The 13,138-nt window shown below is 39.1% G+C and overlaps 1 protein-coding gene across 1 annotated transcript; it reads right to left on the bottom strand.

Moving 5' to 3' along the window:
- Positions 1-1,894: 1,894 nt before the first annotated feature.
- Positions 1,895-13,039, bottom strand: PPD6 (thylakoid lumenal protein (Mog1/PsbP/DUF1795-like photosystem II reaction center PsbP family protein)). The gene is made up of 3 exons (XM_077361996.1): positions 12,669-13,039; positions 5,147-5,463; positions 1,895-4,867 (listed from the first exon to the last, which is right to left on the bottom strand). Exons 1-3 carry the CDS (start codon positions 13,003-13,005, stop codon positions 4,697-4,699), a joined length of 825 nt encoding a protein of 274 aa, XP_077218111.1. The 5' UTR covers positions 13,006-13,039; the 3' UTR covers positions 1,895-4,696.
- Between the last annotated feature and the right edge of the window lie 99 nt (positions 13,040-13,138).

Raw genomic sequence — 13,138 nt, 5'->3', positions numbered from 1 at the left:
TATTCTTAGATTAAAGAAAAAAACTCAACAGTGGTTGAATCGCCAGTCGTGCAAATACAATGGATATGATATATTAACAGGCTTGTTACAGCATGGAGATGTGGTTGGATATTTCTTTCTAGTTCTCGGGTGTTTTACTCTAATTAATGGAGCTTTATTTTCCTGCTAGGATTGGAAATTTTGAATTTTACATATCCATACGATTGAGTCTTTATGTTTCCAAAATAGTGTATTGTAAAAAAAAGTAAAGGTTTTTCAAATTGTTTGTTGACATGGACAAAGTGAGGAAAACCCTCTGAAATGATTTCAATATTGGACCTTGGACATGAAATAGCTCTGAGCCTCTTTAGAAAGAAGACGGTCCGGACATGGATATACACACATTTTCACAAATAAATTGTCCAAAGGCAATTATTGTGGATGTCTTCTCAAAATAATCGTGACGGAGCATGCACCGGTTCACGGGTGAAAAATGATGTGACTAGACGGATAAGGATTATAGATTCTCCCATTTTCATCCATTAATTAATATTTAAGTACTTGGAAAGTCTTTTTTAAATTGTCTAAGTAGCAAACATTTATTTAACATTTAATTACGAGTTATTAAATAGAAAGGCGAATAAATATTCGCAATTTTAGGTACAATTCCTAAGGGACCCTACGAATTCCCAGTGGGAGTCATGGGGTCCTCTTTAGAGAAAAAAATTGTTGAAAATTCTTTTCCTTAGAATGTGATTTTTCCAGCATTTGGCTAACTAATTTTCCATAAAAAAAAAAAAAATTTGAATCCAAAACTCTCCCTGTTTTCTAGGAAAATTTCATTGTTGCGGGACCACAGAATTTCTCTTTCCATGGAATGTTTTTTTATCATTCTTTCAAGAAAAACGTATCTTTTACTTTTGTTGGTTTTTATTGAGAGTAGATGTGATAAGAGCTCATTGAACTTGCTACTCCCATTACCTTTTCCTTCTACTTCCTACTCAATGGATGGTTACTCCATTGATTAAGGTTTAATAGCCTAAAATGGAAGTATTAAGTATTAACTCTTGCCTGAGTGAGCTGCAGTATCGGTTGTATTTTATTGGGTTAGTAATGGAAGTAATCCTCCCTAAACGGTTATTAAATGTAAATACTATCTTTCAATCTCTGATATCTGATAGACTGATACTGATGAGTGTCAAAGACAATTCTTCTAAGTGTTCTGCAAGTCTCTTGTAGGTAACTACTGTCTACTTCCTGTTGCCCTTTGCTCATAGATCCTTCTGCTTGTTGAAATCTTCCGGAATGACTAAATCATACCACAATTAGCTACACCAATGCTGTAATTCACTGCACCAGACCTCCCTTTTTTTTTTTTGCAGAAACTAAGGAAGGGCTTCTTTGTTTACCCTTACAAATTATTTGCATGTAAGATTTTGCATATAATCTTACATGCAAATTATGCTGATAATAGTCATATAATTATCATAGATTATGGCTTCCAAAGTGGTATTTAGTATCCCATTTGCGAAAATGATTAACTTAAAATAAGCTAATCTGCAAATAAGGACCATTTTTGGTGCTATTCGAAGAGGCTTAGGCCTCTTAGTCTGATGTGACCCAAAGGGAGGAGAAATAGAAGATCGAGGAGAAAAGAGGAGGAGAAGAAGAATAAGAGAAGCAGGAAAAGAGAAGAAGAGAGGAGGAAGAATAGAGAGAGAGAAGGAGAAGAGTAGAGAGGAAGGAGGGGAAGAAAGGAGAAAGATGGAAGGAAGAAGGAGAGGAATAGGGTAAAAATGTATTCTCAATTAATTCATTCAAAAGTTTTTTTTACAAAATGAGAGGGAAATGCCTTTTATAGGCTGCCCATACAATGCAAAAGACAAGTATACCCATAGCTAAACTAAAATGATTAAAAACGACAATTAAACCACGAAATAACCAAACTATCCCTGCCAATGGAAAAGACCACTAAAGATACAAGAAAGGAGAAAACTACAAGCGAGCCACTATATTGAAAACAAAAAACAAATTACCCTAAGGAGATATGAAGGCCAATGTAGACAATCCAGTGGATGCATCATAGTTGCTCAAATGCATGTTTCTTGCAGCTTCATGTTTAGTCTTCTCACAAAACCAAATTTCATCATCTCTGCCATTCAAAAAAATGGTATTTTGTGCTATGGCTTCTTCTAGTTGCTTCTTCTGGACTTAGGTTGGAAACAGTTGTGAAACGGTTTAAGTTGTGTGTGGAAATAAGTTAAAAAAAGTGAGAGGCACAATTATTCTTAGGTCTTAAAAAAAATAGAGGTACAAAAAGAGATTATAAAAAAAGACTTTCATCTCTTGGGAAACCTTGGCGAAGAAGATGCGCACATGGTTCTTGGTTTTTCTTCTTGCATAGAGAAGAAAGGAGGTGAGTGAGTTCTTGATTTTGTCTTGTAGTTTTCTTTTGTAATAGAAATGGGGTTCGCCTTCTTCTAAAAGAAAAGGGTTTGAGAGAGAAAAGTGCTATGATTTGGTTGACACTTCGAATTTATTGCTGACATGCGTGTCGTGTCGTTACACATGTCGACACTCCTTTGGACACTTCTAAATGTAGTGCTGACTTAATATTTGCGTGTCAACACATCTTGTACTGTGTCAAGAGACATTTTATTTTATTGTTGAATATTGTCGTTACCCTTTTATCAGCAACTCTTATTTTATTATAAACTCTTCTTTTAACTCTTTTTTAACTAATATTTGTTGTTATATCCCCTCTCCTAAACCTAAAACCCTAAACAAACTCTTATTCCAATATTATATTCATTGTATCCTATTGGTCTCCCTTTCTTGCTGCATATTGGAGACTAAAGATAAAAGATTAAATTGATGAATGCATTGTCTCAAGTTTGTTTTAGATGACAGTTGACTAATCCTAAGATTTAGTAGTTTCTTAAATGAATACCCCAATTTATATTGTTGCAAATTATTATAATAACCATTAATGTTCTATGCATGTATATGTTTTAGATTTTTAGGAGTTGTTATGTTACACTTTGTATCCGTGTTGAAACTCGACACACAAATCCGTGTCTACATATCATGATTATATATACTTTCTGTTTTAGTAGTGTCCCCGTTTCTAAATTTTGGTATTTTTCCGTGTCGGACATTCCGTGTCTGTGTTGACACTAGTGTCCGTGTCCACAAATCATAGGAAAAGTGTGAGGAGCAAAGGGAATTACGGGCTTATGGGATTGTGTTAATCCCGTTGTAATTTTGTTATCTTTTCTCTATTAGTGGAAGAACAGTGATCTTGCCCGTGAATGTAGGCCATTGTGCCGAACCACATAAATTCGTGTGTTCCATTTGTGGATTGTTTCTCTTGTGATCTTTGTGGTTGCTTTTATATTGCCTTTGATTGTTATGTTTGGATCAGATTTCTAGTCCAACAGACTTTTTCTGCACATGTTTATTCAGGTAAACATATTTCATCAAAAAGCTTAAAAAAAGACCCATGCTATAGCTTTTTTTTATATGATTTTTTTTCAGTATAGCATAACATGCCCTTAATGTTTGAATTTTAGCCCATCTTGAGGCCTTGAATGTTCTGGGTAATGATGCCAGTAGTTGCTTTAGTGATGAGGATGGAAAAATGTTCTCCATTGTCAAATCTGCAAGAGGTGCAGTGAGTCACAGCTTTCAATTTCTTCTCCACCTTGCTCTTTGCAATGGCTCCAATCCCATAAAGTAAGATGGTGTATATGTCTGCTGACACTATTGAGCTTTTCACCTTTAGATTTTCAAAATGCCATTTGAAGAAGGCACTAGGACATTTGATTTTTTTGGTCTACTTGGCAAGTAAGATAACAGTACTCAAATTTATTGAGTTCCCTTGATTCATCATTCCCTTTTCCTCTGAACCAGGGCGATGCTCGACATGAAAACTATTAGATTGGTATTTCCATCCTTTTCTTATTTGCAAATAGGGTTTCAAGTTGTTGAGGTAGGTTCATTTGTTGGTGCCGTTGCTCTCTATAACAAAAGAAATTTATCTGAGCTGAACAAAGTAGAGTGTTAATAGTTTTCTATCTCCCCTGTTACTGATTATTTGGATTGGATGATTGGATGTTAAGTCAATGTTTTGCTCCACATATGGACGATTTATGGTTCTCTTGAGGTTGTAGATCTAACTCATTCAATAAGAGCGGAGGATAGATTTGGCCCTGCTTTTCCTATAGTAGATTGTTCAATCATATAGAAGGTTTTCAAGCCATGGAGTAACTATTTGTCCATTAGGTTCTTTTATGCTGTAAGTTTAATGCTAAGTCGAACAATGGTGCATATTTTAGGCAGGGAATATATTATCAGAATATACAAGTAATAAGCAGTACAAAGACCCAAGAATCCCAACTGATATGATGTTGTTTTACTTATTTGAATGAGAGCCTCTTCCTCTCAAAACTCTTAAAGCTCTGATAGATTGAGGGTCATTTGGAAGCTACTTCTTTTTTCAAAAGTCAACCTGTAATTGGTTTGTTTGCGAACCTTGTTATAATTCATGGTTGTGACTGTACTCCTGAGCTACTCAGACTGAATTCTCTCAATACAATTGCTTCACATTTGATTATTGCAACAATGCAGCTTAAAGTACAAGATATTGCATAGCCTTCTTTGGTGTCTCTATATGGATAAGAGATGAATCAATGAATTAACATTTTCATATTGATAACTATACCTGGAAGGAATCAAGAATGGCTTTGAGAGTTTTTTGAGATGTCTGCCACTGTTTATCATTGGCACTTGCTACAAATAAAACGACTGTGTTTCCCTTGGCAGTCGCCTTTGCAAGATTGTGAGAACCTGTCAAGGCCAAAGGAGTCTCGAGCATGTATGTGTAATACTGCATGCACCAATACAAATTATAATTATCACAATCCAATAGATTTTCCCCCAAAAGGAGCAATAACTGATTTGCCCAAAATTTTTACAACAGAAAATCAGAGGAAATTACTGTTCTACCCAAATATTTGCATGCTCCATGAATTGCTTGATACAAATTACTAATAAAATGTCATATTTCTCAAAATAAGAAAACCTCCTAAAAAATGTTTGCACTACTAATAAAAAAAAGTTGAAAGCAATATTTGAAAAACAAACAAGAGGATGGATCGAATGCTACCGTTTGTCCACCGAGCTTTTCAACTGAAGTTTCAAGGAGCTCATCAGAATCATATGTGTTTCCAGTGACGAAGGGGCCTAGGGAAGCAATCAGCTTTTCTGGGCTTCCAATATCTTCAATGCTAGCATTGGGTTTGTTAGTAAGACGTATCAATGGCGAAGCCACCACCTGAACTTTGCCTTGCTTTTCATCTTCAAACTTCACCTCTATCCATGGCTCAGCACACTTGGGTTGGCAGTAGTTCCCAGAGAGGATGTTGGCAATACGTGTCTGTTTCCATGTGGGTGGCAGGATGAACTGGTAAGGCTGCACATTTCCTGCAAGACATGGAGCTTTGAGTTCATTAGGCTGTTAAGAGGATTGGATTCCCTTCAATTGACAAATATAGAAAATGTGGATGTAGTAGGCACGTGGGGCCCAATAAGTGGCATATTTGTCCAATAGATGATTTTATTTTTATGCTATTTTCTTTATTTCCATGTTATTTAGTTTTAGGGATTTTATTTTTCGTGTTATTTTTTTGCCTATATATACAAGGGCCTCATGTATTATAGACAGATAGATTTGGAATAAGATTGAATTACCGGTTTTTCTCCCCACTAATTTCGTTTTCCTTCTTCCTCTTCTTCCGTTTTCCTTCTTTTTTTCTTCCCCGGCTTTCCCTTTCTTCCCTTATTCTTCTTCTTCTCTTCTTTCCTTCTTTCTTTTCTTCCCATGGCCTACATCACTCACTAACAGTAATTGAGTCACCTTATTTCTTTTCCTCTATGATATGTGACCATGGATTCATGTGTCAAGTGTCGACACATATACGAGGTATCTAACGCGGCAACTCCTAAAAATTCACAAACGGGGACACGCCAGTGCGCATACTTACATATAAAATTATTGATTATTTATCATAATTTACAACAAAATAAATGTTATATTCATTTAACCTATAAATCTTAGGATTAAGCAACTATATGTCTCAAAGAAACATTAGATAATCAAATAATAGTGCATTCGCAAATATAATCTAGTTATCTTCAGTCTCGGATATGCATCATGAAAGAGAGACCAATAGGATACCATGAATATAATATTGGAAGAGTGTTTGTTTAGTCACTTTAGTGTTTTAGGTTCAGGGAATGGGGGATAACAACAAATATTAGATAAAAGAATAGTTAATAATAAAATAAGACTTACATGATAAAAGATGAGGTAAACACAATATTTGATAATAAATCGTATTTCACCTAATAAGGAACAATAACGTATTGACACACCCACATCATGTCTGACAGTTCTAGCAGTACGTTTGCAAGTGTCGATACGTGTCAACACGAGTGTCTTCTGAAAATTCGAAGTGCTGGCTAAATCATAGCTTTTCCTCCATGTGTTGTGGGTTCAGTAATCTCATAGCCAACAACCAAACCCAGAGCTTGAGGTTCAACAAACCTGGGCCAGAAAAACCTAGTCCAGGAGTGTTGTTGTTCAGCACATGTGGTTGATAGCGATCTCCCTTGGTTGCACACAAATTGTTGTTTCCACAACTGGTGGGTCCACACCCCAAGTGGTTGGTTGTCTATGTAAGACCCTGCCTATAAGGGGCTATGTGTTACAAGTACAATGCTTGTATCATAGGAGGAAAAGAAGAGAGCTGTAGGAAGAGTAGAGTCGGACTAAGCGAAAGGATAAGTAACAGGATAAAACCAAGGCACCGAGCTAGGGTCGAGCTGAGTTTGAACCAGCAGACAACCAATCAAGCCTGACACAATCTAGATCGCTTGATCCAAGGATCAAACTAGCAAAAAGACTGAGACCTTTTACGTTTTCCTTTTTGTTTGGTCTCCCTCTTTAGGACAGACATAAATCAGATTCAAAAACTGTTTCGCCTACCACACAGAAGAATCTCCATGCCTCAGGGCTCTCTCTCAAAATAGTAAAATGGAAGAATGAGTTAGGTATTTAGTTTCTGACTAGATTTTCCTGAGGCTGTCTTCTTCATTAAGAACCGGACAACCGAGCTTCAATGAGAAAACTGAATTAAAAACCTCCAATCTCCAGTCTTCACAAAGTCAAATGCTCTGCAACTTTTGGTTTTGCTCCACATTGGTCTAATTGATATCAAATCAAACATGCATAAAACGAAAATTTAGAACCCTTGCACCAATAAAATTTTGGACAGTCAACTGTGCCACTCAACAATTTGCCTTTCCAAGTTTCTACCAAAGCTCAGTCCTCTCTTAAAGCTGGTTATATACTCAAATCTTCAGCTTGGGTTTGGAGAAAGGCCCTCCCAGGAAATACCCAGGAAAGGATTCCCCTCAAATAGACATAAATGTCTAAATAACCCATCGAAATCTCGGGCCAAAATTAAATTATTTTCCTGAACCCATAAAATAAACTGCAAGAAAATGCACATTCGAAAACCCTACAATTGAAATGTACTACGAATTCCTCATAACATTAAACAAAATATGCATTCAATCTACCGTTAAATCGTCAAAAAGCCTCCTCAACCCTGGCCCAGCTTCAGTAGGTTCAATCCCATCAAAAAATACTTCGTATTCATAACTAATAGCAGGAAAAGATTTTTTTGATGTTCGAATACAAGAGCTTTCTGAAAAAGTAAGAGAGGACAACATCCGAATTGCTATCCTTTTAGATAAAGACAGCACTTTGCAACCCACAGAAGAACCTATGCAAAGCCTCACTCCAACAGAATCTCTATTGTTCAGTTGTCCAACCGGTAGCTTGGCTACTCTACCTCCTGAAAATCCATCTTATGGCACAGCTCTACCTAATCCCTCATCAGACCCTTCACTTGCAGCTCTTCCAACTGAAGATCCTTTGCAAGACCATGTTCCCCTAGAACCCTCATCAGACATTGTCCTAGCGGTTCAAAATTTTCAAGAGACTCCAAGAGTGCAGAAAAAAAAAAACATCAGAAAAAAAAAAAACAAGTACCTCAACCCGATCAGGAAGGCCCTCAGGAAGGTATTCTCCATGATTAGCGGCATTATATGGAATATCAGGGGGGGTAGAAATAGCCTCACTCGGAGGAGACTGAAAGTGATATCAAAGATGTACAACCTTAGCTATATAGCTTTGATGGAACTATTAGTAAATGATCAGGAAATTCAAAACCTTGCCAAAATGCTGAAATTTGAGCATACTTTGACTAACCTCACTGGTTATTCTAAGATTTGGCTTCTTTGGAACAAATCTCTTAGTATGAGACTGGTATCTACCATGTCTCAAGCCATGTCAGTTGAGCTAACTCACCTCCAATCTGGAAGTGTGGCCTTTCTCTCTCTCGTCTACGCCAGCTGCTCTATGGTAGAGAGGAGAGAGCTCTGGTCCTATCTTAGTGATTGCAGCAAGGTATTTCACACGGCCTGGTTGGTGAGGGGGGGGGGGGGGGGGGGGACTTTAATACCCTTCTTAATGCTAGAGAAAAATTGGGTGGGAGGCCTCCAAACCCTGTTTCCTGCAGGGAATTTCAAGGAGCCATTGATGATGCGGGTCTGCTTGATGCAGGCTTCACAGGATCGAGATTCACCAGGTGTAACAATCAAAGAAATGGAAGTTGTGTTTGGACTAGGCTTGATAGAGCGCTCCTCAACTCCCAATGGCTGAATGACTTTCAAGCTACCTCAGTTACCCACTTATCTCGTACATGCTCTGACCATTGTCCTCTCCTAATAAGCATCCATGCTCCATCTTCACCAATCATCAGACCATTTAAATTCCAAGCCATGTGGACTAGGCACCCCCAATTCCAGGCAATTGTAGCCGAGGCTTGGTCTATCCAAGTGGATGGAAACCCACTGGAGGCACTCTCCGTAAAACTGAAAAATACCAAAAGAGTCCTCAAAACCTGGAACAAGGAGATATTTGGCAATGTATTTCAAAACATCAAAAGGCAGGAGGATGAGGTCCTGAAAGCAGAAGTTGCTCACCAAGGCAATCCAAACCAAGAAAATATTGAGGCTCTAAGCAGGGCTAGATCAAACTTGAATGAAGCTATTCTCCATGAGGAAATCTTCTTGAGACCAAAATCAAAGGAGAAATGGCTCAAAGAGGGTGATCAAAATACCAAATTTTTTCATGCTTCTATGCAACACCAAAGAAGGGGAGTAGGGATCACCAAAATCAGACACTCGGGAGAATGGATTACAGACAAATGCAGAATCAAAGAGCTAGCAAGAAAACACTTTGAAAAGGCCCTATCAGAAGAAGGTTCAAGGCAGAATCAAGAACTGCTTAATCACATCCCCATGTTGGTCTCTACCGAGGACAACCAAATGTTACTGGCCCCTCCCTCAGAGGAGGAAATCAAAGTCGCCACTTTCAGCATGCCTCAGGAAAGCTCTCCAGGACCCGATGGGTTCAGTGGGCTCTTTTATTCCACTAGCTGGGACACTATCAAATCTGATCTAGTGGCTGCTTCCAAAGCTTTCCTGGCGGGAGGTAAATTATCTAAACACTACTCATCTACATTCATTTCATTGATCCCAAAGTGGGAAAACCCAAAAGATTTTTCAGACTTCAGACCCATCAGCCTTTGTAACTTTTGTTATAAGATTTTCTCCAAAGTTACTGTATCAAGCCTTGCAAAAGTATTGCCAAATCTAATCTCCCTAGAACAAGGAGCTTTTGTCAAAGGCAGGTTCATTTCGGACAACATAGCAATCGCTCAAGAAATGATGACAGGGTTGAAGAAAAAAGTAAGAGGCAGCAATGTGATGCTAAAAATAGATATGGCCAAAGCATTTGACAGACTCAACTGGAAATTCATGCAAGATGTGTTAAAAAGATTTGGATTCTCTAACCAATGGAGAAAGCTTATCGAGGAGGCTACCCAAAGTTGCTGGTTCTCAGTCATCCTGAATGGTGAGCCCAATGGATTCTTTAGATCTTCGCGAGGATTGAGACAAGGAAACCCCCTGTCACCCTGCCTATTTATTCTAGCAGAGGAAGTTCTAAGCAGAGGGCTCTCCTCTGTTTTTAGAGAAGGCCGAGCAACATATTTTCAAAGGAGCAGAGGCAGCATCCCGATCACCCACTGCTTGTTTGCGGACGACACCATAATCTTCTCAAATGGGAGTAAAAATAGCCTCAAGCAAGTCATGTCCTTCCTCGGTAGATACGAGCAAGCATCAGGCCAACTAGTTAACAAATCAAAGAGTTGCTTTGCTGTTTCTGAGAAGACCTCCCCATCTAGAAGAAAAATTGTCGCAAGCACAACTGGATTCACTAATAAAATTCCACCAATCACTTACTTGGGAGTACCTCTCTATGTAGGGCGTGTGAAATCCAGCTTCTTCGATGATTTAATTCAGAAAATAAGAAGAAAGATAGAGGGCTGGAAAGGTAAACTACTTTCCCAAGCTGGGAGATTAGTTCTCATCAATCATGTTCTGTCCAGCACTCCTATTCACACATTATCAGCAATGTGTCCTCCCAAAGAGGTCCTAAAGAGAATAGAGAACTTGTTGTCAAGTTTTTGGTGGGGCAGCAGTGATCAAGGAGCCAAAATGCACTGGGTATCATGGAGTCGTATATCCAAGCCCAAAATTGAGGGCGGCCTGGCTACTAAATCCCTTTCGGAACTAAACTCAGCATTCAAATTAAAGTCTCTTCACCACCTTCACTCTAACAACTCGTTATGGAGCTCCCTTATCAGATCGATATACTGCAGAAAACATCACTTGAATTTAATTCAACCAACTCGTGGTTGTTCAAAAATGTGGAAAGAAATCTTATCTGTTCGAGCTACTTGGATTCAAAATTCGAGATGGATTGTTGGAAATGGATCCATCTCTTTTTGGACTGATCTCTGGATGGGTAGCACCACATTATTCTTCTTGGCTGAAAATAGAGAAGACATAAACATCACTGCTACTATCAAAGACATGCTTCTTCCATCAGGGGGCTGGAACATGGAGATCATTGAACCACACCTCTCGACAGTCTGGATTGAGGTGTTGTTCAACACCAGGCTCCAATTGAATGAATCTCCAGATATTTTGATTTGGTGTCCCACCCCATCAGGCACCTTTAGTACCAATTCAGCATGGATCGTCAACAGGACTAGAAATAGTAATGTGAACTGGGCCGCACCAACCTGGGGATCTATTCCTCCAAAAATCAATTGTTTCCTCTGGAAAGTTTTCCAGGATGCCATTGCCACAGATGAAAGAATAAAAATCAAGCACATTCAGGCGCCATCCAAATGTGTTTGTTGCTCGATCCATAAAGAGGAAACCATGAACCACCTATTCATAGAAGGAGAGTTAGCTTGATCTATTTCGTCAGAGTTTGCCAACCTTTGGAACTTCAATCTGATCCAATTTCAGTCTATCAAGACTAGAATTATATGTTGGTGGAAAGCAGGAACTAAAAGAAAAACTCAAGCAGCCCATCTATTCAGCCTCACAGCGCCCATCATAGCTTGGGAAATTTGGAAAGAGCGGTGTAGCAGACGAATGGAAGGAAAATCTAATTCCACCAATAGAATCATCAGCACTATTTTATAGGGTATCAGAAACCTGGATTGTAGCCATTCTCCTCTCAAGGAACCAAACTTGTTAGAGGTTTTTTCTCTGTCCCAGCTTGGCATTACTCCTTGCCGTCAAAGGATTCAAAAGGATTGCTGGATTCTATGGAAGAGACCCCCTAAAGGAACTCTTAAGCTCAACATAGATGGAGCTTCGAAGGGGAACCCTGGAGAAGCAGGTGGAGGAGGAGTTATTCGAAATGAAAAATCAACGGTTATCTTAGCTTTCTCCCTTTACTACGAGAAAGGCACTAACATGGTTGCAGAAACTCGTGCACTCTTGGACGGGCTCCGCTGTTGCAAGGCCTTTAATATGAGCAAGATGATCGTGGAATCAGATAGCAAAGTTCTGATCGATCTCATCGACGGGAAAGGGCAAATCCCTTGGGCAATCCAATATCTCTGGAAGGAGATTCAACCACTTCTTTGCATTTTGTCTCCCACTTGCAATCACCAATTCAGAGAGGGAAACTCAGTTGCAGATGCCCTTGCAAACTTCGGCTGCTCATCAAGATCCAATTTGTTCTATCCTCCTAGGCCTCCATGCCTCGCCTGGCAAGAAGGGCAGCAAGATGTGATGCGCTTGGCCTTCCCAACATCAGAAGCAAGATCAACTAAGGGCACTCTCCCTTATAAGCATTGATTGTTGTCTTTTTCCTATGGCTTTAGCTTGCTATTTTGTCGAGTTAGAGGCTTCCCATGCTCCTTACTCTCTTTCTAGGGCTACGGCTTCCTGTATTGATGGCTAGGAGGTTTTCCCTCCTCTTGTATGGTCCCAACTTTTTATATATAAATTTGCCGATCTGCCCCGGGGTCGTTATCTTTCCGGGTTAAAAAAAAAAAAAAAAAAAGACGAAAACTACATCAAGAAAAAATCACGTATCAGTACAAGATTTTTTTTTTCACTACAAAAACATAGAACTTATCAAATAAGCTTTGAAACCCTAGAAAATTGAGAAAGAGGAAATATCTAACCTGCGCGAAGAGCTGGGGTATCTTTAGGAGTGGCCTTGAAGACGACAAATGAAGGATCAGAGGGAGATGGAGGGAGATATGAACCTACTTCTACTTCTCTAGCTATTGAAAGACAAGGTTTTTGCCAGAGAATCGAAATCAAAGCGATCCCTTTGAGGAATTCTCTTCTTTGAACGATTTGTTCGCGGCTTTGGTGTAATGAGGTGGGGAATTTGAGAGGATTTTTTACATTGAGGGTGCTAGGGTTTAAAGGAGATGATGAGAGAAAGGATGGAGATCTTGAAGAGGTTGAGGGGGCGAAAATGGGAGAACTTGGGTTTGCAAAAACAGTCGCCATGGAGAGAGAGGGGGTGTTTGAAAGGTGAGGACTTCACTCCCGCCCTTATCCGTGCTAGCCATTTATTTGAGGTGGATATTTTACGAAATTACCCCGGTTATGTAATGGGTGCTGATAAATTCGCACCCCCTTT

This window comes from Tasmannia lanceolata, unplaced genomic scaffold (assembly GCF_043159265.1).
Source record: "Tasmannia lanceolata isolate RefF3 unplaced genomic scaffold, GAP_Taslan_0.1 ptg000019l, whole genome shotgun sequence".
NCBI classification, from domain to species: Eukaryota; Viridiplantae; Streptophyta; class Magnoliopsida; order Canellales; family Winteraceae; genus Tasmannia; species Tasmannia lanceolata.
This window is presented reverse-complemented; position numbering and strand designations above follow the sequence as displayed.